Source organism: Ambystoma mexicanum, chromosome 3q (assembly GCF_040938575.1).
Source record: "Ambystoma mexicanum isolate Mex_15411 chromosome 3q, UKY_AmexF1_1, whole genome shotgun sequence".
Taxonomy (NCBI): domain Eukaryota; kingdom Metazoa; phylum Chordata; class Amphibia; order Caudata; family Ambystomatidae; genus Ambystoma; species Ambystoma mexicanum.
In genome coordinates this window covers 923,539,844-923,567,803 of record NC_090926.1, presented here as the reverse complement: position 1 = coordinate 923,567,803, position 27,960 = coordinate 923,539,844, and the positions used below count along the sequence as shown (strand labels likewise).

The window sequence follows — 27,960 nt, the reverse complement described above, 5'->3', positions numbered from 1 at the left end:
TCCTGCAGGCCAGTTGTACATGCATCTGGACATATTCAGGGAGGAATTAAGGGTGGTTGGAGAATGGATTCTCCTGGTAGCAAACGCACGTGACCACAAAGGGGTATGTAAAGGGGACTTGCCAACCATAAAAGCGAATATGTTGTTGAACAATAAAGTACATACAATTCAGGTGCCGAATGAGTGGTACATATGAACCCAACTGAGGGGCAACATAGGTACTTCATACTGTAGGTACATGCATGTCAAAAGGTGTATGGAGGACCCGATGCAATGTTGGATAAGGGATTCTTGAGGCATGATAACAAAATGATAGGCAAAGGAGTTGTGCCAGCCAGATAGGCAAACCTATGGGCAGAAAAGTGAGTTGTGTGCCCAGTTGACTTTTAGTCATGGGTGTCCCATGTGAAAGGGGTATCGGCCCAACAGAAGGGCAACATGGGCACCACATAATGTACGCACATTCGTCTGGACAGGTGTATAGAGGACGTGATGGTGGTTGCACATGATCACAATATGATGGGAAGAGGAGTCGTACCAGCCAGATAGAAAAATGTATGGGCAGTAAAGCAAGTAGTGGAGTGTCCAGTTGGCATTCAGTCGAGGGTGTTCCATGAGTGTGGAATGTGGGCCCAACAGAAAGGCAGCAGGGGTACCACATAACATATGTACGTGTGTCTGGACAGATGTACGGTGGAACAAGTGGTGGCTGGAGAAGGGATTTTTTTTCAGTAGCCATTGCACATGATCACAGAATGATGTGCAGCAGGGTCTTGCTGGCCATAGTACAAAACCTATTAGCAGAAAAGCGAATCTAGTGCTCAATTGACATTCAGCACCGGGTGTCCTAGTACTATGGCATATGTGCCCAACAGGTGGGTGTCATGGGAACCACATACTTTGGAAGAACATATGTTGATTGGAGACAAACTTCGCCAAACAGACAAACAGAATGCTAATGTGTCAAATATATAAGCTGTGGGGGAGGGTGGGTGTCTTTATTGTTAGGTTGGTAAGCTGAAAATGAATGTTCTTGCTTTTCATTTTCTCTTTAGCGTCGTGCGCAAGCGATACGCAGTACTGCTCTGCTGCACAATACTGGTGGGGAGGCTTCGTGTTCCTGCAAGCAAGCATTGACGCTTCCATTGTCGAAGTAAGTAGACATTCCAGCTCAATATGTAATGCACAGCGAGGCCAACAAAACATGCAGAAGTGTGCTATGTGATACCACGTTGCATTACACATATTCAACTAGAAACCTCTGCAGTATGGATGACTATAGCATTGTATGTATTCTGGCGACTTTTATAAATCCGTTCATATTTAGGAGGGAGGTCATCACTAAAGATATATTATTCGTTTTTACTTAAAGCAAAACATTGTGGATTTTGACCAAATTTAACAGATAATGAGAATACAACATTGGTGTGACCTCTCACCACTCTTGTCATATCGTGTGTGGGGCCTTAACTCAGTGCCCAGCCCAACACAAATGGCACAGGGGATGGAGAGTCCTGGTGGTCTCCTCGCAAAAAGGGAGGGGCTATAGTTATGACTGGCACTGCACAGCAGTTCTTCAAGCCCCGCTGCAGAATCGATACAAGGTATGTTGTGCGGCACAAATTGAAGGAAACTAGCACACCCCACACGTAAAAAGGATAGGGCCAAACTTGAGCGTGACTATCAAGCGCGTAAGAGAAAGGGCCGGGGAAGCACATGCATCCTGGCAAAATTTGACAATAAGAATCAAAGAAGGATCACGGGAAAGCCCATTACTCCTGTCAACAGATTCCAATATAAAGCAAAGAAGGACAAACGAAAACCTGGTTACTCCCTGACAACCACGGAAAAAAGCTGAAAGGCAATGATTGTCTGGTGGCTGTTTGAAAATATCTTGTTACTTCGAGTTTCAGTCATGCCCCCTTCAGAGAGCTACATGGAGAAAAATGAAACATACAGAGACGAAACATATGCCAAATAGAGCCTAATGCCCAGTTGAAAACCAGAGAATTAGTTAGTGAGTAGTTATTTTAGCTTGTTATTTTGACTTCTTATCAAATGATTTTCATGTGCTTTTGGAAGAAATATTCTTTATTATGACCCTGCCGGTCTGGGAAAAAGGGCCTGTATTTCCGTAAATCGGCACTTTTCTGGACCGGAAGAGTACATGTTTGCCAGTGGGGGTTGCCTGATTTACCTCCAGCTAAGAGCTGGTGGTAAATCAGGCCTCCACTGGCAAAAAACAGCCAGTATTACCGGCACTGGTATCACTGGTGCCGGTAATACCAAAAGTCAATGGGGATTTACTGTGATTCCTGCCACCTGTAATATCCCGCAAATTCCAGGATATCAGGCGGCGGATACCACCAAACTCATAATGACCATGATGTCAATAAATTATGTTGGATTATTATTGCAACTTATGAATGTGAATGTTGCTGTGTTTGTTTATTGCGTTAGTTATTTTCCTAAGACATCAACATAGTCATGGAAGCCACCATTCAGCCATCCCCAGCTCTCCAAACAACAAACACACTATAGCATGGACACACTGAAAGAAACTGTTCAGCACATACAATATTGTGATAAGAGGCAAAAACGTTGATCCCGAGGAGAAACAAGACATATATGGGCCTCATTACGAGGGTTTGTTTCTTTATTTGTAACGCGCACCAGACCAGAAGGTATCAGGGCGCGGAGACATGGATATTTTAAGCGTATAAGTTAGAGTATTTCACAGGAATTTACATAATTTACAAGTTGCATAATTAATACTTAGAAGTTACAGAGTATGTCACAGGAATTTACATCAATTATATTTACATCAATTACCAGTTGCAAATGATTGTATGAATTGTATACATAGGGCCTCATTACACGGATGGCGGTGGCATGCCGGTAAAATACTGGCACCGCCTTGGTGGAAAGGGGAATTACCGCCCTATTCCAAGGTTGGCGGGGCGGTAATTCCTCTTTCCCCCATTGCCCTTCCCCATTCCCATTTTTGCCCCATAGGGCTCTATGGGAATGGGGAAGGCGCTAATTACGGTGCCGCAAATTGCGGTACCGTAATTAGCTCCCTGGTCCCTTTGCGGGTTGGTTTTTAACGCCTGCAAAAATCAGGCGCTAAATTCACCAACCCGCAAAGGGACCTCGTAGGTAAGGGTTTACCGGTACCGGTAAAATACTGGTACCGGTAAACCCTTACCGCCTACCGTGTAATGAGGCCCATAGTCAGAAAAGTGTGTCACAGTAGTTATGTGGGGAGTCAGGTGAGCTGATACTGAGGAGAGGAAGTAGGGTAGCCTTCTCTTTCGAGTCAGGATGGCTTTAGATATCATTGGATTTGAGCCAGTTGGTAAGGTTGCACCTGAAGTGTCGATAAGTGTGGCAGTCAGGAATTAAGAGGGCCGGTAGCAACATACCCATTCCGGATTGGCACACTACAACTCTGAAGGTGGGGGGCGTTGCGCCCGGCAGGTCTGTCCTGCCGGGCGTAAAGGGCACCCACCTGCAGAGTTTTTTGCGGAAGCACCAGCACTGTTAGCAACGGTGCCGTTGCTTTCGTGTGTCCATTCCCACGGTGCCCTATGGGACTCCATGGGAATGGGGACTAACATTTTCCGGCGCCTGACTTCCCGATCTGCCTGGACTTGTAATGTCCCAGTGGCACCGGGAAGTCAGTCGCCGGAAAAGTGTTACGAGCCTGCGGCAACCCACCGGAAGCAACGGCAGGATTAACGCTGGACTCGTAATGAGGCTATACTCTTGAACTGTCTAGGCATTGTGGAGCGCCGAGTATTTGAAAACCTACTGTAAATCTAAGTGGCAGAGAATACAGTTGATGCACAAAAAATATACCAAGAAACTGCGAGAGCCCTAAAAGAACAAATTGGACCGAGAAAAAATGTGGTTATCGAACGCCATTTGTTGTTTTTCTGCTGCCGAGGTATCAATCGGAAAATAAAATGTATGTGACTGTATTACAAGGCCTCGCCAAAAGACTACATTTGAGTCCATCACTGAAAGCCTTATTTGAGATCAAATAGTACAATGCCCTAATGACAGGGAGTTTCAAGAAAGACTTCTGTTAATCAAAGGTCTGAATTTAGACCAAATTATAGCATTGGCTAAGATGGCAGAACAATCAATGGAATATGCACAAGTGCGTTCTAATAAGGATAACAAGGACAAAAAGAGGCACTCACAGAAGCCTGAAAGGAAGGCCAGAGAGTAGAAGCAGAAAGCAGACCACAACGCGAAAGGAATGAGTTTGCTTATTTTTCATGTAGGAATAGTGATCACGTAGCTAGCAGCACCAAATGAACAGCAAGGAGAGCTGTGTATGCAAAATGTAACAGAAAGGGAAATTTTGCAGAAGGTGCACTGGTGCCAACAACATTAGCACTTGAACGATTACAAGTATTTGGTATGTGAAGAGATAAATTATCTATTAATAGTGTGAGTAAGGCATGGTATCGACGGTGTCCAGTCATTTGGTCGACTGAAAACTGGTCGAATGACATTGGGTCGACGCAATTTGGTCGAAAACCAAATGGTCGAATTTTTTTATTTATTTATATATTTATTTTTCGGGTTTTCGTTTTGTAAAAAAAGGGGTTTTTAGAGAAAAAAAGGGGGTTGGGGGGGACCCCCCAAAAAAATAATAAAAAAGGGTTCAAATAAAAAAAAAAAAATTCGACCATTTGGTTTTCGACCAAATTGGTTCGACCATTTGTCTGGTCGACCAATTTTTTTCGACCAAATGTCTGGTAACCGGTATCGACACAGACACACTAGATACAAGTTTCAAAAAACTTTATTTACACTTTTGATTGGGATGGTAGAATTCCTAACTGGCCCTAACTCTAAAATGGGAGTAATCTCGACCATTAACCAATAACAAATACGTCCAAGTCAGTCTGTTCAAAATAAAAAGGCCTATACTAAGAAAACCTAACCTTGCCCTCCTTCTTAGAATAACAAACGTGTTAAGCGAATACAAAAATGAGAATAGTGTCTCAAAAAGAAATGTCAGAATGGCTTCAGTACCAACTCCCTTCCCCAGGTTCAACCCCACGGGTCTAGAGAGTCCCTCAAAAAACAAAGGATGGGTGGATGGCGCAGTTCTGTCAGTCTTGCACACTTTGACACAGTTCAACTTCTAGTAGTTCAGTCACTTCTTTAGGCTTTGCCCGCCTTACCATAAATACTCAGTTCATATATTCACAATTTCTCACAGTTCTGCACAGGCTTCCCTCTGCCGGGCTCGAGTCTGTTTCTCCTCCGTGGGTTTCCCTCCCCCACGTTTTATCTCACATATCTTTTCACTGGCAAAGACTTTCGCGACTGCAAGGAATTTACATAGACCTCTGCATGACCCCTTCGACCACTTTTTCAACAATCCCTCAATTCACAATCTTTCCATGAATGCCTCTTGGTACCTGTAGTTCTTATTCTCTTTCACTTGCCTTATTGGCCTCTTTCCAAAGTTGTTATATTTAACTTTTGCCCTGTTGGCAAATTTCACAATTCACAAATATCACTTTCCTCTTGTTCAACTTTCTTTCCTTATCACGGTTTCCTTTCATCTCCGCTTGTAATGTCTTTCAAAATTCATATCATTTCACAGAGACTTTCGAATGTGCAACGTAATCCAGCAGGACCACTCTGCTACTTTGTATCTTTGTCTTTCAACAATTGTTCTGTTCATTCGCATTTTATCGGCACACGCACAACCTTCAACTTTCAAATTAGATATCATTGGATTCGAGCCAGTTGGTAAGGTTGCAGGGTCAAAGGGTCACTTTCCCTTTAACATCAACCAAACTTTTTTGTTTCCCCCGATAACTCACCGGTTATGTAAATTGGATTTCTTTCATCTCTTTCCTGCAGCTCAAGGCTGTTACCAACACCTCTTCTGCTCCTCCACAACTCCACCGTTCACCCGGGAGGGTCGCAGGCTGCTTTCTGGCAACTTGAAGGTTTCTTTCCTCCGCTCGCTTGGCTTTGTCTTGGAACGCTCACAGCTTCCCGAAAGCATGGAAATCTTGGCTGACTTTCTCTTGATCCTCTCAAAGGCCTTCCACCTTCCACAGCCTGGTTTGCATCAGCCTGGGAAGAGCTGTTCCTTCTCGTACCCAGCCCCGCTCAAAGTGTGCCTCTGCGTGCCATCTTTTATCTTCACAGGGAGTGTTAATAAGTGGCAGGTTTACATTGTTAGAGCTAGGTGCCTGACTGCCTGGCCTCATTACAGGGACAGGGCCAATGCAAGTCAGGGGAGGTAATCCTTCTAACCTCGTTCCTCATCTTCCTTGGTGCAGTACTTTTGTCAAGACAAAGTAGGAAAGAATTATTAGTTGTAGTTTCCCATAAAATAAGCGGGGATTATAGTTAATTGGGTTGTGGAAAAAGGGGATACCATATCTCGCCATTGGGTGCTTCTCTCCCACTTCCCCAGGACCCCCTACTCAGGTGATCATTCCGCGCTTGTCCACCCCCAGGGTCGGGATCCAAAAGCGATGGCCTTTCTCTGGCCACCTGAGTACGGGATCCCCGGGGACTAGGTTGTGAAACACCTTCTGGGTTTTCACATACCCTTCCCCTATGCGAAGTGAATGAATCTGTTTCACAGGGGAATCGTGAAAGGAAATCCACGTTGCTCTGATCTTTGCCTTTCCGATGTTCCACTGTGAAACAGTATGGCTGTAAGTCCAGAAACCATTGCATAACAGCTGGGTTAGATTCTTTTCGCTGACTTATCCATACAAGGGGAGAAAGATCAATAACCAGAATTAATTTTTTTCCCAAGAGGTAATATTTAAGGTAAAGGATGGGCCATTTGATAGCTAACGCTTCTAATTCAAACACTGAATAGTTCCGCTCTATGGGAAATAGCTTGTAATATAGGGTGTTCTGAGCTGTCGTGTACTTGGGATAATACAGCCCCCCAATCCAGTCAGAGAGGCGTCAGTCTGAAGTATAACGTCTTTTGAGAAATCTGCCACTTTCTATATAGGATTCCGACATAAAGTGTGTTTTAAGTTATTATAACAGACTTCATCCTCATCACTGCAACAACTCTTCTGCGGTTCAGTGTTTCTTAGCTTATTAGTTAGAAAAGATGTTTTTTCTGATAAATTAGGGACCAATCTGCGATAGTAGTCAATTAAACCCAAAAATGCTCTAAGGTCTCGTTTGATCTTAGGTGTTGGTGCATTTAGAACGGCTTTTACATTTCTTGATGAGGCTGTATACTACCATTTCCCACAAAAAGCCTAGGGGCCCAATTCATAAAATCCAGCGCAGAAGAAGCGCAAGCGCCGCGCGTAGAGAGGGAACGTGCGCCATGCGTGCGCCAGCCGGGGCGCAAAACAGCAATTGTGCGTAACTCGTATTCATGGATTTCCCGCACCATAACTAGCTGTGGCGCATCGAACATCCAGCAGCACCAGTTACGCCCCCAACACCACCCCGTGCACTGGAAAACGTCAGTGAAATGTCCAAAATGGCACAAGCCCCCGCGACATCCATGGCCCAGCCATCCTAATCATGTGAAAAATCATAGCGTAACCCGCTTGCGCCAGCCTAATCGCGTGAAAAGGCCTCGTGTACACCCGCGAAATCCCATACCCCGCTCACACCAGCCAAATCGCATGAAAAGGGCCGCACGTACACCCGCAAAGTCCTGTACCCCACTCGTGCCAGCCAACCAAATTGTGTGAAAAGTGGCTCACGTACCCCCCGAAATCGTGTACACTGCTCGCGCCAGACAAATTGTGTGAAAAGTGGCTCGCATACACCCACAAAATCACATACCCCGCTCGCGCCAGCCAAATCTCGTGAAAAGGCCCTTGCGTACACCCGCAAAATCCCGTATCCTGCTTGCGCCAGCCAAATCGCTTGAAAAGGGCCTCGCGTACCCCGCTCGTGCAAGCCAAATCACGTACCCTGCTTGCGCCAGCCAAATCGTGTGAAAAGAGGCTTGCGTACACTCTCAAAATCGCATACCCCGCTCGCGCCAGACAAATAGCGTGAAAAGAGGCTTGCGTACATCCGCAAAATCACGTACCCTGCTCGCGCCAGCCAAATTGCGTGAAAAGAGGCTTGCGTACCCCTCGAAATCGCGTAACCCGCTCGCGCCAGCCAAATCGCGTGAAGAGTGGCTTGCGTACACACGTGAAATCGCATACCCCGGTTGCGCCATCCAAATCGCGTGAAAAGTGGCTTGCGTACCCCCCGAAATCGCATAACCCGCTTGCGCCAGCCAAATCGCATGAAATGGGCCATGCGTGCTGCCATCAGCTGCGAACACACCCCACAGGCAGCCCACATCACAACAGCCCCCCCAACACCTGTGACGATACCCGCAGGCAGCCCACACACAAGGGACCCCCCAACACCAGTGACCATACCCCGCAGGCAGCCCACACCACAAGGGACCCCCCCAACACCCGTGACCAGACCCCGCAAGCAGCCCACACCACAAGGGACCCTCCAACACCCGTGACCATACCCTGCAGACAACCCAACCTTGACCATACCTCACAGGCAGCCCACACCCCAAGGGTCCCCCATCACCCGAGACCATACCCCACAGGCAGCCCACACCACAAGGGACCCTCCAACACCCGTGACCATACCCTGCAGACAACCCAACCTTGACCATACCCCACAGGCAGCCCACACCCCAAAGGAACCCCCATCACCCGCGACCATACCCCGCAGGCAGCCCACACCACAAGGGACCCTCCAACACCCGTGACCATACCCTGCAGACATCCCAACCTTGACCATACCCCACAGGCAGCCCACACCCCAAAGGAACCCCCATCACCTGTGACCATACCCCGCAGGCAGCCCACACCCCAAGGGACCCCTCATCACCCGTGACCATACCCCGCAGGCAGCCCACACCACAAGGGACCCCCTAACACCTGTGACCATACCCTGCAGACAGGCCCCGACCCATGTCCCCCCACCTCCACCAGTGACGGCAACCTTCAAGCAGGCCCCGACTCATGTCCCCCTACCCCCACCAGTGATGGCAACCTGCAGGCAGGCCCCGACTCACGTCCCCCCACACCTACCTAGCGCCATAGCTACCTCCAGCCTCGTAATGACCCCATTGTCCCAACATGCAATCATCTAGCAAATGTCCACTAAAATGTCACCACACGCTGCCCCCCCACAGTGCAACTCAACACCCATCCATTGGTCCTACTCCCCAGTCATGCCCCATGACATGGGAATCACTCATTCTCACATACATGTTTGCAAACACATGACCAGCATTGATCAACAGCAGGGACACGTAACAGAGCCAATGAACAGTGACACATGCACCAAACCATTGAGAGCAGACACCACTCTGATTATTAGTAATAAAAATGTATTAAATACTCAAATCCACACAAACTGAAAGATAACCATGAAAAAGAAAAAAGAATGTAATGCAAATGAAAATGAATTTTCACACAAAAATAAATGTGATGATAAAAAAGGTAAAACTACCAAAAGTGGTCCATGTCCAATGAATGTTTCAATTGCAACCATAAATTAAAAAAAAACATTACTCCATGGTGAAAAAAATCCATAAAAAGAGCAAATGTGTCAAACTATGTACAGTGTTCGAGGGTCCATGATCCCAAAAAAGATATGTACACCCTAAAAAACCCTATAAAAAATAACTATTTATAAAATGTGGAGCAAAGTCCATGGAAACCTACCACTAAATAACTATTTATATAGGCAGTGGGCTAGTCCTACGACTAACCATATCCGCCAAGAGTTTCGGCCATGGCATCATAGAACTCTGCAAACCAACAAATAATGGTGGGAACCTCCAAACCCGGCACCTAGAGGTAAAACAATACATATGAAATATGCATGTCATCGCAAAGAGATCTGGGCCCGCGTGAACTGGCTAGCTAAACTCATTGTCGCGAGTTTGCTACATGTGCTGGCCACTGCTGCGACCCCATCCTCCTCTTCCTCCAATGTGCGCCAGTCGTCCTCCCTGCCGTCTTCTGGCCCAGATACCACCAGCGCCCCCTGTGGACCTGTCCCAACCACAGCGGCCAGTCCGGTGGAGACCACATCCCTGCCACAGTCGGGAGTCGGAGGAGGATCAGCAGAGGTGGTCAGGTCACCCTAGTTAAAGGACAACTGGCAATGGAGGTAGTGCAGGCACCTTGCAGCAGGGCACGTGCATGACTGCCCCGGGGGTTGGCATCATCCGGAGGCAGTCCTGGAGGTGCAGTCACAGGGCTTGTTGACGGCAGCAGGCTCTACCTAGGAAGCGACAGGACTCGGGCCATCAACATCACAGGGGCATGTATCGGCCATTGGGCAGGAGGGAAATGTGGACCTTGGCACAAGGATGTCTTCCGTGTGGCAGCGAATGGGCCGGCAGATTGGAGCAGAGCGACAGCGGGCACGAGGGGCACGACTCACCATGGCCAGGGCGGAGAACACCCTGCGTCGGGCAGAGAGGCGGGCGGAGTCCCTCGAGGAGATTCGCAGGGAGTTTGAGAGGAGCATGATGGAGTCCCTGCAAGCCCTCGAGGGTAGAGCTGAGACTCGCCTCCAGGAAATTGATGCAGAGTTCTATGATATGAAACAGGTGGCGGTGCCGGAAACACGAGAGCAACTGAAGAACAAGGCAAAGGGTATTACATCAAAAATTCATTTTATTTTGTTATAGATTGTAAAAAAGTCTTTAATTAATTCATTTTGTAAAACACATCCTATATAACAGACATTCATACATTCATTCATACTAATACAGCTCAATACAGCTCTAAAAATAGTACATTTACATTTTTTAAAGGGAAATGTGAAGAAAGTGCAACAACTGTTCCATTGTTAGGATAAAAATTACGCTTTCTAAAAAAACAATTAATGGGATCAAAAGCAAACAGATACAAATTCTGTGTAATGGAAATGTCAACAACACTTCCAGTGTTCAATGATAATGGTTCATTCCAGACAAAGGTTATCGACTATTAGTGCCCAGACTGTTGATGCCAAGATAAATAAGTCTTCTTAGTCAAATAGGCTTCTTAATACATAGTTTCGACTTGGATAGTTATCTATGTCTTCATCAGGATAGGGATGAACCTAACAACATTTCTGAAAACCATACACCGGATGGTAAACTGGTCTTGTCTTGACCAGCTTCTCCTCTGTATTAGAGATGCTGGGTCAAATACAGGTAGTCCTCGTTATAAAGCACACTCCAGGAAATTTGTAAACATCAAACATCCCTCAAAAAAGGGATAAATCTCCTTGACTTTGTATAGATGAAATGTCGGCACCGTCTGTCTCTTATCGAGGCCGACTTCGTAGAAATGAAAGAGGGATAGACAGAAAACTGTGACCGCCGTAACGTCCCCACTGTGTCGCAGTTCCTACTCTGCAAGCGACGCAGCTTTCAATATATGGGGCGTAACACTCCCAAATGTCTTCTGTGCAAGCAGTTCGAAGATTAAATGAGGTCGCTGTAATATCCCTTCTGTCAAGCAGTTTCTACTCTGCATGCAGCACTGCTTCTCACACAGAGTGACCGTCGCCCACGGAGAGTCCCAGCAGACTTAGGAGACCTCACTGGTGGTATCTGGGCAAGAAGACGGCAGGGAGGACGACTGGCGCACATTGGAGGAAGAGGAGGATGGGGTCGCAGCAGTGGCCAGCACATGTAGCAAACTCGCGACAATGAGCTTAGCTAGCCAGTTCACGCGGGCCCAGATCTCTTTGCGATGACATGCAGGCACCCGACAGGAAGCCTGTACATCATCACGAAGGGCGCCTGTGCGCCTCACGAGCCTGACTAGTACGGGCTCCACCTTGTCACGAATTGCCTCGTTCGCAGGTAGTGGAAGGTCAGTTGACATGGACACATCCGCTACCTGCGGATGGGTCTGGCCTGAGACATGCCCGCAGGTGCATACTGATGCAGGCACAGTGTCAGGAACTGGATTAGGCACAGGCCCCTCCACGGTGGTCTGTACTGCCTCCTGCCCCTGACCCTGGACTGCACCAGTTGCACCTACCTCATCACCAACTCTAAGACCTGGGCGTGCAGCGCTGGGTCGATGCACTCCAGAACCCACATCTCATTGGTGGACAACCGGCCCTGGTGCCTCGCTCAATCATCAGCAGCCTTGAAGAGTGTTAGGGAGAATTCTCATTTATGGCTAATTTCCCTTACCTAGTGGGTCCCTCAGCAGCTTTGCTGGATTTCTGGGGTTTATTTTTTCCACCTGGTAAGAGTGTGAACTTTTTTTCCCACTCTTACATGTGTTTTGCCATGTGTATTTCTACTTTTTGTGTGATCTTGGGCTCTGGAGCCACACCACTCCATGAGCCCAACCTTCTGTGTGTGTTACACAGCACCTTCAGTGCAGTGACACAGGGTTGTCTCTAAGACTTCCAACTGACTCAATTTTTCTGGGGCTGACTACTGTCCCCCAGAAACAGGTAAAGTTGCCATTTATTTTATGTAGTCATTTAACCTACAGACCCAGTGCACCCCATCTTACATGGAGTATTGGAAAGGGTTAACTCTTATCCCTTTTTGTCTGTGCCTCCTGGAGCCTTGTTTCACTCCCTTAACACTAAGACTTGGCTGGTGGCAGTGGTATCTACCCTATCTTTTCTACCGCGATTATACTATATAAACGTGGTACTGTTTTAGGATATTGCATTAGCCTCGAACATAAACCCGCTTGACCAAATACATTTTATTTTGGCTCCGGTCAGCTTTAGTCGCCATTTCTTTGTGTTAATATCCTTCTTGTGTTTTACTTTGCGTGGCAAACCAGGTTTGCCTTCTTTGTTCACCGTCCTTTGGCGGGCTTCTGCGAAGAAGCCCTCCTTTGGCGTCTCAGTGTCGAGGTGGGCTGAATGTGAGGGAGGGGTTTAGTAACCCCCTGCACAGGGTCTCCTTGGAGACCCTAGTCGCACTTTGTCTCCATTGGCTGAGGTGGTTGTCCGGGCTGGACAACCCCCCTGCTGTGTGATTGACAGCCAGGCTGTGTGAATTGGGGATTTTGGCATAAAAGGTAGGACTCTTGAGCTGGAAGTCAGAGTCGCCACTGGAACTACAAGAACCGAAGATAAGCAGAGAAGAAGATGGCTGCTGCAACTCCTGAGTCCCGGTGAAGCTCTGCTGCAGTTGAGCTATCTACCCTTCAACGACAGAGACAATCCACTCCGGAGTCTTCTTCCCTCGAGCCTGGTGGGATCAACCAGCTCACCTTTCTACAGCCAGAGAATCCTCTCCTGGGTCGAAATCGCAGCACAAAGCTGTAGTGGTCCGGATAGCCATCAGAAGAGCCCTCTCCTGTTTTAAAGGAGCGCACCTTTTATTCAACGTTGCTTTGCTGCTGCTGGCCTCATCCCTGGGTAGTGCAGATCGCTCCAGACGTCCTCCATCTTGTCCCCACAACTGAAGCCAGGAACAATTGCCTTGGCACCAGCTTTCTTGATTTGAATTAGGTACTGTGTCCATTTGGTCGTTCTCTCCATCCGACCTTAAGGAATCGGGGTGAACCTTTTTCCTTGCCGAAGGCTTGTCCTTTCTTCCTTCCCTCTTATAACTTTTGCCTCCCTTTGACAATATCCAAGTACATCTGGCAACGTTAATCTCAAACTGTTCTAATCGTGTGATCCTTGACAACAGAACCCTGCTCCATTTGACACTGGTGCAGGCCTATTGACTTTATCTGTCTCGTAGAATACGTCCTGTGATTCGAGTGCCTTAACAAAAGTATTGCCCATAATTTTTATCCCCTTTTCCTTGGTTTTGATGCAATCTGCTAAATGTGTTTTGACTCCGGATACAATTCTTCCCGCGGGTACGCTTTTCTTTCGTAAGACCAAACTGTCATTACTGTCAAAATGTGAGCGCTGCTTAAACCCCTGGTAACATCTTTTGTTTCACAACACCGGTCTGTTAAATCCCAATGTACTTACCTTGAATTGACCTGAACCAAAGGAATTGTTTGTGTGTGGTATATATAGAGTGTGGTTTTGTTTAATAGAAGTGAAGATTTTTGTGAACAGATGGTTTAAAAATAAATGTACTTACATTTTTTTAACCAGAAAACTTGAGTCAGTGTTTGTTTGAGTCACAGTAATTGTCGTCCTTTCTGTAATCCCTATTACTGCTCATTAGGTCTTGAGATAAATCTGGCTGCTCCGCTACTGCTATCACTACCACTATAACTTTGTAGTACAGGCTTGTACCAAAGGTGAAATTGTACTGACACTTGTAGACTTAATTGTCTGTAGTGTTCCCTAAGGGTACTGCAGAGGATTCTGCCTAACAAGGAGGCGCCGGGCCTTGTTGAGGGTCCTGGACCTGAAGTCTTCCCAGCGCTTCAGGACATGTTTGAAGTCGCGGAGTGCCACCCCCTCCGCGTTGATGGCACCCACGATGTCCGCCCAGATCTTACTCCTTCCTTCCTTGTCGAGGCGGGATGGTCCGGTAAAGAGGGCATCATAATGCCCCAGGAGTTGTTCCACCAGGATGCCCACTTCAGTGGAGGTGAAGCTGACAGCTCTCTGCCTCTCAGCCGGGGGGTTGCCATGTCTGACCCATCTCCATCTGAAGGAAGTGGGTGGGCAGGTGGTCCTGGGGCTGGGCTGTAGAGCAATGGAATGGCAGTCGGGAGTCTTCAGGGTCAGCAGAGGTGGGCACAGCAACAGGATAACTAGCAATGGCTTTAGAGCAGGCACCAAATTGCAGGACATGTAGGCAGCAGGCACACTGAGTGGGCAGGCAGCAGCAGATGGCTTGTAGGAGGCAGCTCGGGGCGTTTGAGGCAGGTAAAAGTCCTTGTGGGCAGGAGTGTGGGTCTTCCGTGTGCTTTTGCGTGGCCAGCCGGATGCAGAGTGACTGCGCACATGCGGAAACAGTGCATTGAAATATGAGAAGCACACAGCAGATGATTGCCAGAAGCGTTGGAATGACCTCCGACGCCGAGCAAGTGGCAAAATGGCTGCTAAGTTCGCCTCTGCTCTGGTAACACCATCAGAGGACGAAGAGCTCACTCCACATGAGGAGATCGCTGCTGATTTCATGAAGTGGAGCAGGTCCAAGGCATGTGAGGGCTGCCAAATTATGAGGCAGTGTCCGGTGAGTGGGGATGCTGTGTGTCCAGGCCATGTGTATGTAGCTTGGGTGATGTGTTATGATTGTCTGCCAGTTCAGGCTACATTGACATGACTGCCATGTGTGACCCATGTGATGTTGGACTGATGTTGGACTGATACGTGCTTGTTGTCATGCAGACTGCATTCAAACCATGTCCTGCACACATAGTCAATCCTCATCACCACACCTGCTCCCTCCTTCCATCACAAACTCTGTTCCGCCTCTCTTGGCCCTATTCTTGCTTCAACCTATGGTCGCGGATATACTGTGATGATCTTCCACTCAACACTCACCTTCTATCACCACATGACTGACGTCTCTGTGTGGACACCCTGAGAACTGTTCCTCCTCCGAGACATTCTTCCTTTCCTCTCCATCCCCCAGCAGTTCACAGTCTCCATGGGACTGGTGATTCCGATGGCGGACTACTGCAACGGGCAGTACCCGATTTTCTGTGAATATGTACTCTTCACTCTGCAACTCTGCCAGACCTGGATTGTGTGGAACATCCTTTGTCCTTGGTGCAGGGTATCTCACTCGGACTGTGCAGATGTCACAGGCTCACAATGGCTATGAGTGTTCATTCCTGGACCCAGTGCATTCCTAGCAAGTCCATATGGGTCCTGGGCAAGCAATTCATTCAACTCCAGCTCCAGTATTTCCTTCCTTCTCATGGTATTTCATCATCCCTTTCCTGCTCACTCAGGGTTAGTTGCTCCTCATGGCCATTAGTTTGGGGTCATTGTCTGTGTCGGGCGCAAGCCTCCCTCTGGTGCTGCCTCCCTGCCTCTATGCAACTGCTGTTGTTTCTTCTTGGGGCCTGGGGGCACTCCTGATACTTCCTCATGTGTTGTGCTCTCTCTCCTCCTCTCCCCTGCTGTAGTCCCAGTTGACTGAGAGAATGCAATTGACACCTGCCCAACTGTCTGCTTCAATACGGTACGCGGAGCAACCATTTTGACACATGCACTGCCTCCAAGCCATCCCCCGCACTTGGGGGTGGGGTTTACTGTGTCCCTTCGACCCACTGCCAACACTTCACACAGGATGACTGCACTTACCATAACACTGCCATCAGTCCACGATGTTCACTTTACTGCATCTGTGTTCTCAATGATAGTTGAGGCCAGACACATGTACTGCTCTGCACCCACACACTTCTGAACCCTGTTCTCCCCTTCCACATGCCTATTCACTTGCGTGATGTCAAGGTGACATGCCATTGATGAATCCATGTGCCTTCCTTCACTGTATTTCAACACCCTAGCGTCGTTGCAGCCTGTGACACGTGTGTTTTATCATTGTGATTTCAATGAAATGTCAAATGACATGCATTGTACATGGCTCATGGACAGTAGTATTGACCTTCCATCTGTGTCTGGTTGACAGTTAGGGCATGGCTATGCTACGTGCTTTGTGTTGGCATCTGTCATGTTTGTGGACGGACTATGCCAGTCACAAGCTTGTGTGTGATGCAGGTGCTATGCCATTTCACACACATCCATCCCTTCTTTCTGGCACCCCTTCCCTCTCACTGACACTGTGTACCTGAGTTTGTGTCATGTGTGACATGGCTGCTTCATGTGTTGGCTGTCAACATTGTAATACCTATGTGTGTGGCCTATGCTGTTAACATGTGTGCTCATGTCTTCTTTTCATTTTGTGCAGGTGATGAGGCATTGGAAGCAGTGGAGGAGGAGGAGATGGCTGAGGGGGTGGAGTATTCAGGGCCCCAACCAAGCACCAGTGGAGGCCGTGGTGTGGTAGCCCACAAAAATCCGTTGGTGCTACAAACCATCCTGACCAGGGGTGTCTCTGGGTACACCTCTGAGGAACCCCATGCCTCAGGTGCAGAATCGGACATTGAACCATTGTTGCTGTCGCAGGTGAGTGATTCTGCTGTGGATGCTGTTATGTCTGACACACCTGCAGTGGGGGTAGACCCCTCAATGGGCCAGTCAGTGTTGGTACGTCCGTCTGTGGTGGTTACGGATGCATGTCACGCTCCAGACTACTTGCTCTTGTTCCTGGGGCAGCTCAGCGAGGGAGGAATGCAGTCCTGCAGCCACAGGCAGCGCCAGAGCATCAAGGGCCAGGAACCCTTGGGCCCGACAGGTGTGGTGTCCGGCAACGCGGTGGCCATGTGCCATCCGCAATACTGTGTGGGAGAATTCCATGTATGCCATTGCACAGCAACAGGGGGCATCATGTGAGATGATGGCTCAGGTCGTGGAAAGGATGGCCAATTCCATTCTCCCCCCTGAAAGGCAGATGGAGCTCCAGCATCAGGCAGTGCGGTCCACATGCCGCTCGCACAGGCTGGACATGTTGGCCACCAACAGGGACCGACGGGCTGAAATGGGGGCTCTGCGCACAGCCATCGCGGCAGAGGCCCAAAGGGATGCCCTGAGGGAAGAGAACACCTCCCTCAGAACTACCCTGGCTGCACTTGAGGTGGCCAGCAGGAGACGGGCAGAACAGAAGATGGAGCAGCTGACACACATCTCTACGGAACTCCATGCAACCCGGGAGGAGATCTGTGCATCAAGTGAGGCCTTGCATGTGGAATTCCATGCAACCCGGGCAGAGATCTGTGCGTCACGTGAGGCCTTGCAGGTGGAACTCTGTGCAACACGTGAGGTGCTGCATGGGGTCCTTCATACCATAATCACACAGAATCAGACCTTTCAGGCCTGCATGCTTGCTGCCATTTAGGAGCATACCAGGGCTATGCGTGGTGAGCCTCCCTTGCCACGCACACTTTCTAATGTTCCACCAGAGGGTGCCGACAGCGAAGCGAGTTCTCCCACTATAGGCTAGCCGTGCAGGCTATGAACCCATGGATTTTTTTTTTTTATTGTGAACATCCACGCATGTGGGTGTTGAGGTGCACCCTGCAACCCTCCCCGCCCCCCACTCCACAATGGGCATTTTTCTTCTTTTTTTTTTTGGTCTGTTGTGCATTCATGTTACAGTGTGTTGCATTGTGTGGCACCCGTAGGCACCCACTGTATGTTCCGGCTGGGCCCATACAGGCTTGTCTCGTGTTTGTGTTTGTGGCTTGGGGTCCAGACACATATGCCACTCCTGCTTCCCCTTTCCATGGGCTTGCAAGGAGGGCAGCGTGCAACAGTAACTTACACAGAGGCATTGGGCTTCCATCATTTCTGTGGCCAGTCTGAAGTCCAACCTGTGTATACACCCCTTGTGGGGATTCATCATTGTTTGACTCGTGCATGTTTAGCATGCATTTTGCTTTGGATATTGGTAAATGTGTATTTTATTTTTAGTTTGTTTTTTATTAAGCATTTCAACATACAAAGAAACCGCCAGGAAACGCCCGGCGAAAAACATTAGTTACAACAATTAAAGAAACAATGCTGATCATTTTTCCCCTCTATCCTCCGACCACCTCTCCCCCCCTCCCCAACACGTAGGCATACCAGGCTCCACTAGACAATAGGTTCAAGAGGCATAGGGATAGAACTAGACTCTGATTAAAACTTTTCATGGTGACAACGACAGTGAAGTCCCACACAGAGTTAGGGAATGCAGCAAAAGAGTGGGTAACAAATAGCGCAAATAAGAATGTAGTGACTCAGAAAGCACAATCAACTTACAATCTCATAGCAACACATTTGTCATTCAAAAGAACAACAGTCCAATCCTGCAAGGAAGAAGACATTGGGCCTCATTACACGGTATGTGGTAAGGGATTACCGGCACCGGTAAGGGTACCGGTGCCGGTAATCCCTTACCTCCCTACTACGAGGTCCCTTAGCGGGTCCCTTCCTTAACGCCTGGTTTTACCAGGCGTTAAGGAAGGGACCCGTTGAGGGACTTCAGAGCTAATAACGGGCCCGCTAATAGCGGGCCTGTTATTAGCTCCTTCCCCATTCCGGCTCAAATGGGAATGGGGAATGGTTCCCGGAATGCAGTAAGGGGGTAGCCATGGCGCTAATAGCGCCATGGCTACCGCCTACCGTGTAATGAGGCCCATTGTACCATTGGTAATAGCTGACAGTTTCCCGTAGGTGAAAATAGCTAATAACTTGTTGAGCCATTCCGCCTTAGAGGGAGTTGAGGTGCTTTTCCATTTCTGGGCCAGAGCTAGTCTCCCCGCTCTCAACATAGCCACTATCACCTTTGGGAAGGTAAAAAGCTCATCTTCGGGCATGGGTGTAGCCAAAAGGATCTCCAAGGGGTGAAGGGATGGGCTTGTTCCTACTATGTCTTTGATCCAGCTGAGCAGTTCAGACCAATAGACTTGGATAACCGGGCACTTCCACCACATGTGGTACCATGTTCCGCGATGTGAGCACATCCTAGGGCACATTGGGGATACTTTCTCAAACATCCTAGATAGGGTGACCGGGGGCCGATGCCAAGAGTGTAGAATCTTGAAGCTATGCTCCATGGCTGAAGTGTATTAGGTCTCCGAAAAGATCGCCCTCCATGTGAAATCTTCAATGGTTAGGCCCATTCTTTCCTCCGATATTTGTTTAAACGGCTGTCTGCCCTCGAAGTTAGAAGTGACCAGAACCTTGTAAATCTTAGAAAGAGAGCCCTTTCTGGTCTTGGATTCCATGAAAGTCTTTTCAAAGGGAGTCAAGGGGCGTGTCATATCAGCCAGTCAACCGGCCTGAGTAAGGATCCCCTTGAGGCGCAAATATTCAAAGATAGGGGGCGGGTTGTACCCCAACGCCTCAGACAATTGATCATATTCAATGAAAACACCCTGGCGAAAGAGCTGAGCTTCTTTCCAACCCCTGATCAGACCACGATTGCGTTTAGCGGAAACCCCGAGAAACTAGGTTAAACGGGGGACCCCAGAGAGAAGATAAGGGGGAAGGCCAAGAAGTGAGCCATTTGTTATCCTTGTTTGGCTACCAGGACGCCCACAGGGCAGCCAGCGTTGTGTGTGATCTGATATGCGTAGGAAGGGATTTCGGGGTGGGGTCAGAGGAAATCCCTAACTTCTTTCGGGTGGGTCTGGACATCCTCCACGTAAGTCCAATAAGTCCCAAGGTATCTCTCATGTGTTCTAGCATCACACGCAACTGGGCTGCCTTATAAAATCAGGGAGGCCAAAGCCTCTGAATGTTTTTGGGAGAGTTAGGGTTGAACATTTCACTCTTGCCTTCTTGCCATTCCAAATAAAATGGAGGACACAGGACTGCAATAGTTCAAAAAAGGATTCTGGGACAATGCAGGGAAGGGGCGAGAAGAGATAAAGAAGTCAGGGCAGAATGTTCATTTTAACCGTGACCATACGCCCAAACCACGAAAGAGTGAGGGGAGCCCAATGTACCAGATCACTGCTAATCTTTGCCATAAGTGGGGAGAAATTAGATTCAAACATTTTAATTAGGTCTCTGGAAATGGTGGTGCCTAAATATCTGGTAGCTTTCCGTTCTACTCTCATTCCCAGCCCTTCAGCTTTGCTATTAATTGCGTGGTCTACCGCACCCATCAGCATTATGCAAGATTTGGTAACATTGACCTTAAGCCCTGAGAAGGAGCCAAAGTGGCCAATGAGGCCAAGTAGTCGGGGAAAGGAATCCTGGAGGTTAGTCAAGTAAGCCAAAATATCGTCCGCAAACAGAGATAGTTTAAATTCACAGTCCCCACACTGCACCCCAGAGATCCCGCTTTCAGCCCTGATCGCAATAGCGAGGGGTTCCACCGCCAAAGCATATAAGAGGGGGGACAAGGGGCACCCCTGTCGGGTGCCTCTAGATAGCGGCAAGAGTGCCAAGGTTAAGCTATTAACCAGAACCCTTGCCACAGGGCCATTGTATAGGGCTGAGCCCACCCACTAAATTTGTCTCCCAGGCCCATTTTCCAGAGCACTTTTCCCATGTAAGGCCATTCGACACGGTTGAAGGCCTTTTCAGAGTCCAAATAGAGGAGGTAGGCTTCTAAATCCTGGATCGATACCTCGTGCATGAGATCCAGAGTTTTCCTCAAGTTGTCTGAACCCTGGTGACCAGGAATGAAACCAACCTGATCTCCGTGCACCAGGGATGGGAGGAGTTTTGCCAATCTATTTGCTAGGAGTCTAGCCAACATTGTAACATCCTTATTGAGAAGGGAGATGGGCCGGTAGGACTGGCAGAGGGAAGGGTCTTTCCCCTCTTTGGGGAGAACCAAAATAAGAGCAGACATCATGGAGTGTGGAAGGGAACCTGTGTCAAGAACGGAGTTAAACATTTTAGCCAAGAACGGGGCCAGGGTGGAGCCGTACGTCTTATAGAAGCGAACTGTGAAACCGTCGTCCCGAGGTGTGATCCAGCTTTTCAGAGAGGAGATGGTAATAATTTTTTTATGGGGCGTTATGGGGAGCTCCAAGGAGTCAGCGTTCTCGGGAGAGAGGCGAGGAATGGGAGGGATTCTAAGAATTGGTCAACATCGGTACCATCCCCTGCGTACTCTGATGCACAGAGGAGCTCATAGTACTGCCTAAATTGATCAGCTATCAGGCCATCCTGTAGGATTTTCTCCCCCACCGGAGAGGAGATGGAATTCACTCTTCTACTATTTCTAAGCACCCTAAGCCTCCAAGCTAAAATCCTATCCGCCTTCTCCATGTACTTCTGTTTTAGAAAAGCTAGTTTTCTTTCTGTCTGGCCTACCAAGAGGCCGGCTAACTTCAACCTGAGTTTTTGGAGTTCAGTCCACTTGATTCTGGGCATCTGGGACTTTAATTTCCCCCCTGGCTGAATGGCAACAATTTTCTCTCTCAACCTTCTCTCCTTTCGGTCTCTATCCCTCTTCTTCCTCGAGCCCATCTCCATAAGGGTACCTCTGATCGTGGCTTTGAAGGCATCCCAAACTCCCATAACATCCACTTCCGCAGTATCATTGATGACAAAATATTCCTTGGTGGCAATTAGGAAGGACTGTCTCAACTCTTTATCCTGCAGCAATTTATCGTTACACGTCCATTGAGACCGAGGAGAGGAAGGAGAGGGGACACTCAAACTGATCCTAACCAAGTCGTGGTCAGACCACAAGATAGCCTCCATCCCAAATTCTGAGACATGGTCCCGGACCGAAGAGTCTATCAGGATATGATTGATCCTTGAGAATGCCAAATGTGGTTTAGAGAAAAAAGTGAAGTATGGTTTGTGATCTTGACCAGGTGCACGCGAGTCCTCTAAGCCCAATTCCCCATTAATCTGACGAAAAGAAGCCGCCAACTTCGCCTGGAGCCGCAAGTCGGGGCAAGGGTTGGGGGATTTCCTATCCTTATCTGGACAGAGAACCATATTGAAGTCCCCCCCCCACCAATAGGGCCCCCCCTCAGCGAATCCGGGGCGTATATTCACACCAGTGTGAACAACCTATCTCTCACTTCTCCCTTGACCATAATAAATCCTCCTTCCAGGTCGGATCTATGTGCCTTGGGGGAGAAGTGGGCTTTGGGAGAAATTAGGAGTGCAACCCTGCGTTTCTTTGCGGAGTAGGGGGACTTGGACATGTGCTGTATGGCCCTGGTCTTGAAGCTCGGTTCCTTCCCCTTAACCCAATGGGTTTCCTGCAAAAAGAGAAAGTGAAGTTTGAGCCTAGTGAATTCCCTGGTTACCAACGACCTCTTAGTAGGAGAGTTTAATCCCCGAACATTCAGAGACACCATAGTCAGAAATTGAAGGGAGTCACCCATTGAAAAGAAGGAAATAATTCTCCACCCCCATTAGGGAGCCTGTTTTGTCTGTTCCAGCACCCTGCCTCGGTGTCCAATATATATCCATGCAAAACCCATATCCCCCGGAAACCCCGGCAGCCTAAAAAGACAACTCCCAACAACTGATTGAAACACCCTCCTCCAGCCCCCACCCACCCTACCCCTGAACACCTGGACCCCGAGCGGCAACAGCTTGAGGCTAGTCCAGGCCACCAGTGACTCCCCCCTCCGGGCAAATGAGCTCAACATCAACAACAGCCCACCCCCCCGCCCCCGAAAAACACACTGAAGACAAAGCAAGAACATTCCTTAATTATTCCAGCCCCGGGAAATGTAAAACCCCCTGCCCAGGCCTCGCCAAAGGCAACAACCCCCCCCAAGCAGTAGGCTGGTAGTTAGCCATCGAAACAAGCAGACCATAGTCTCAAGAACAGTAGACGCCCTCTATAGGGACCCCCCTAACATAAACAAACCAGGTTACTAAAAGCCAGATTATCCCCCTCATATAAGTCCAATACATCTGAGACCGGAGGCCTTCATCCATTAGATGAACCAGGCGAGGTCGGAGCAACCCGTCTGAATTTCCTGTGACCTCAAACTTTACGTCTCTCCATGATGGTTTGCTGCTGAGAGGCCCCGACGGTCCTCTCCGGGTTCACGACTGAGGGTGTGGCATCCAGAGCTCCCAGAAGTTCCTGAGATACTCTACGAATATCGTCTTCAGTGACCAAAGCGTACTTGTAACCCTCCAATTCAAAGGCCAGTGAAAAAGGATAGCCCCACATGTAAGGCACTCCCTTCGCTTGCAGCATTTTCATCAAAGGGGCACAAAGCCAGCGCCTAGCTAAAGTGAAGGCCGACAAGTCTTGAAAAATCGAAATTTGAGAGTTTCCCCACGCAATAAGGCCCTTCTTCCATGCCAGTTCCAGGATCTTGCTCTTCTCAGAGAAATAATGAAGTTTCACAAGGATGGATCTGTGGCCTCTATTGGAAGTGCCCGCACTGTGTGCTCTGTCAATCGTTGGCTCGTTGGTGTGGGCCCCCTCAAATAATAAACTAACCACAGCGCCGACGGCTCTTAGAATGTCCACCTGCATCTCACCTTCACACTCTGGAAAGCCCAGGAATCGTAGATTGCAGCAACGCTCTCTGTTTTCCAAGTCATCCAGCTTCAACGCGCATTTCTCCTCCCTTCTCTCCAACTCTGCCAGGCGCATATCCAGCTGGGTTTCGAGGACGTCAATTGATGCCGCACTTGCTTCCAGGGCTTGGACTCAGACGTCGATGGTGTCAACTTTTTTATCAAGCGTGTCCAGTCTCACGGCAATGTCCGCTCTAATGCCTTGTATTTCCTCCAGAAGAGCAGTCATGCCCCTGGCGACGGAGTTAGCATCAACTGTCTCTGCTTGCGCAGGAGCTGCCATGTCTGGAAAGTGAGCAGAGTCGGAGGGCGTACGGCAGAACTTCTGAAGGGATTCTGACCAGCTCATAGGGGCCATGGCCTACCAAGGGCGTAGATCGGGGTGACTGCCTGGCTTTGTCAAGAGAGGCCAACGTGGAGACCCAGGGCAAAGCAGCAAGAAGGTGAGGGGTGCCGGAAGACGAGGAGACGCAACTCTCCACTCCAGGGGATCCCACTCAGCAGAGGAAGTTGGTCAATGAAGTCCTGCCAGGTGGAATGAAGGCCCAAACAGATGAGAGAGCGCTCGGTAGGCCGGTCCCAAAGGCTGCTACGTGGGGGGGAAACACCGAGCCAACAGACTTCTATCAAGGGGGGGAAACCTTCGCGAGCCCAGGGGACACTAAACCAGCCACGCGCGGGCCACAATACGAGGTGGGCTGCACAGTGCGACCAGCGTAGTGGGTGGGGTGGTGCCACGTGACACAGTTCCACAACTCCTCAAAAGTGCGGGCAGTCGCTTGAACTCCCGGATACCCCCCTTCTTCAGATGCCATCCCGGCTAGAGAGGACCACTTACCCCCCACGCGCCTGGATCAGTCTTTCTCAATCAGGATGTAGATGCTCCCACGTCGATGGGGGTCCTCAGGCCTGCATCCAAGGAAAGGGCCTCACTGTCTCCAGGAGAGCCCTATCAGTCCAAAGAAGACACACAGGGGCCAGCGGCCGGGACCCTCCATCAGACTGCAGCAGTGATCTGCACCAAACTCCCGCGACGAGGCGTGGGGGAGTGGGCACAGACGCGGGCACCCACAGCCACTAGGCTCACCAGGAACAGGGCGAGGCAAGCTCCCCTTTGCGCTGCTCCCGCCGTGAAGACTCCAGAGATAAGCGGGGAGCGGGACCCCACAGTCAAAAGGAAGGGTGGAGCAGCGCGGCCCCAGACCCACAGCGCCTCCCCGACACAGCGCCCGTTCCACTCCAGTGGACGGGCGAGGGGAGGCGAGAGCAATGGCCCTTGGCAGCACCAATGAGGCGGGGGAACAGGGCCACAAGAACAAGCCTCAGCTCCGGGGGCACAGGCCCAAATCCCCTCCCCCACCTCGACAACAGCAGGGGAGACGTGGAGCCACAGTCGGGAGACGAAGCGCACAGGACTCTGCAGTAAAGATTGAGACCAGATTTCCAGCTATGCCGCACTCCCGAATGTCAGGGTTTCTGATACACCAGGAGTTCCCCCAGCCTCCAGTGGGGTCAGAATGTCGTTCTCAGGGGTACTAGGGGGGCTTACGTCCCTTTTTACCAGCCTGTAAGAGGAGACAGACTGAGGTGTTTTAGCACATCTCGGCGCCCCCTGGTGGATCCCAAATGTGTAGTTTTTGATGTTACATCTTCATGTATTACTTTCCCTGTCACCATCATTGATACCATCCATGCTGTATGCGTTACTCTGCCCACTTTAGCTAGCAGAGACCCACTCAAGGTGGAAGGGGTCCATGTGGTGGCTTTGTCACATTGTGGCACTTGTGCTATTGTGATTGGTTACTGTCAGACATTTTCACTGTTGGGTCCTGTGTTTATGATATGTTAAATTGGTAAATGATGTTCCTGTGTACGGTTTCATTTTGATTTGTCAGAGGGAATTGCTTCAGGCATATTTCCATTTGTCAAAGTGCACTTTGTGAAAATTGTGTCATGTGTTGATTGATTGATTGATTGTTTATTTGTATAGAGCCTATACACAAGGTGTTTCAAAGCACTTCAAGGAGGGAGGGAACATGGGAGAAAACAAATGACATTCTTTCAAGTCCTTGATACAATTCAGAATGTAAAATAACTATCGTACTAGGCCTGGCGACATTTCTGATAGTGCAAGTGCTGAAACAATTAGGGTGGGGTGGGGAAAAGAAAATGGGAACAAAACAAGCAGGAACATTACTATGTCTGACGACAATTGATGTAGTGCATGAGCATAACAAGAGGAAAGGGAGGGTAAGGTGAGGGGAAAGGGGAGGGACAAACAAATGACTATCCTGTATGTTGTGCATTTTCTTTGGACTTTTTACATTGCATGCCATGGTGTGGTGTGTCGGCCGGGTAACATGGGTTTTGGGAGTGTTTAGGTGACATTACAGTATTTGGATGTGCTGTTTTGCATGGGGTTAGTGGCATTCTGCATCTTGAATGTGTGCCTTTTGGTCACACAGGATTGTGTTGGTTTAATTAGCTAGGGATGCACACAATGTGGCACTTCCAAGGACACATTCTCAGGGTGGTAAGGTTGTGACAGTTGATTGTCTCTTTGTCATCCTCGATTGTCATCTGGAATGTGCCAGGCCTGTGTGCACTCTGCAGGGGTGGGATTATAGGTGAAAAATTGTGCCACAAGCTGGGTACAGGCTGCCTCGCCATGTGACCTTTCCCCTCCCATGTGCAGCGGCCGTGCATGTGGTTGGGGATGTGGGGGGACCACCGGTACGCCCTGCCGTGTTTTGCACGTTGTGCAGGACATATGCTGCCACAATGATCCTGCACACTACTGGTGGTGCATATAGTAGCTGGCCACCGGAGTGGTCAAGGGAGCGGAAGCGTGACTTGAGCACTCTGAATGTGCGCTCCAATATGGCCTTGGTTGCAATATGGGCTGCATTGTATCTTACCTGGGGTGGTGTGGTGGGGTTACGTATTGGCGTCATCATGTAGGTGCTCAGAGGCTAGGCACTGTCCCCTGGGGAGGTGATAATGGTTGTGATTAGTTGGGTTTGTCTATTTGTCTGTGTGTGACATGCCTGCATGTGCACAGGCACTTGTACGCACCAATGAGCCAAGTGTTGCCATGCCTCCCAGCTTCCAGGTCCCGGTTTAGGGGTGACATACTGAATATGAAACTATTATGGGTGAACCCTGGATAGTTGGCATAGGCAGAGGTGATGATTCCTTTGGCATCGCATACAACCTGCACGTTGATGGAATGCCAGTGCTTGCGATTGCGATAGATGTGCTCAGTGGCCCTAGGTGGACGTAGGGCCACATGGGTGCAATCAATGGCACCAAGCACTTTGGTGAAGTGTTCCACCCCGTAAATGTCCTGGACCACGGCCTGCCTTTCTGCGGGTGTTATGGGCATGTATATGTGCCTGCGGACTGAGGGGCGTGTAGTCATGATTGCCAACACCTGGTGTAGGCAACGTGACTGCGTGGGCTGTGAGACGCCCCCAACTATGGCAGTTGTCTGCTGAAATGACCCAGTGGCCAAAAAATGCAGTACATTGAGCACCTTTTCCAAGGGGCTCAGTGCTTGGGAGCACAGGGTGGGTGATGTGAGATCATCCTCCCAACTCAGGGACCAGGTCTAGGATGATATGAGGTGGAAACCTATACCTGCCATAGACCTGGTGATCAGGCATCCCAAAAAGGCTGGTCCTGGGTAAAAAAATGTGGGGCATGGCTATCCTCCCTCCTCCTCCTGCAGTGTCCCACAATCACCGCTGCGAGGAATGGTACATTCATAGAAGCTGTATACACGCGTTTGTTGTTTGCGCGCAATTTTATGCATTGGCTTTGGTGCGCAGGGGTACTTATGCCTGCTTTCGCGTGGTGTATGTGTTTCTGGGTTTGTGCGTCTTTTGCTGTGCACTGGTGAGCCCTGTTCGATTCCATGAATACATGTTGGTAGCATGCGTGTGGGCGTTGCAAGGATTTTACTGTAGTAAT

General features: G+C 49.2%; 1 protein-coding gene across 1 annotated transcript in view; it reads left to right on the top strand.

The window, feature by feature from the left end:
* Positions 1–27,960, top strand: part of LOC138583117 (ATP-binding cassette sub-family A member 9-like) — a 2,332,105-nt gene that overhangs the window by 387,357 nt on the left and 1,916,788 nt on the right. Inside the window, exon 5 of the mRNA XM_069655077.1 lies at positions 1,056–1,153. Within this exon, the coding sequence (XP_069511178.1) occupies positions 1,056–1,153 (98 nt within the window). The remainder of the gene's footprint in view (positions 1–1,055; positions 1,154–27,960) is intronic.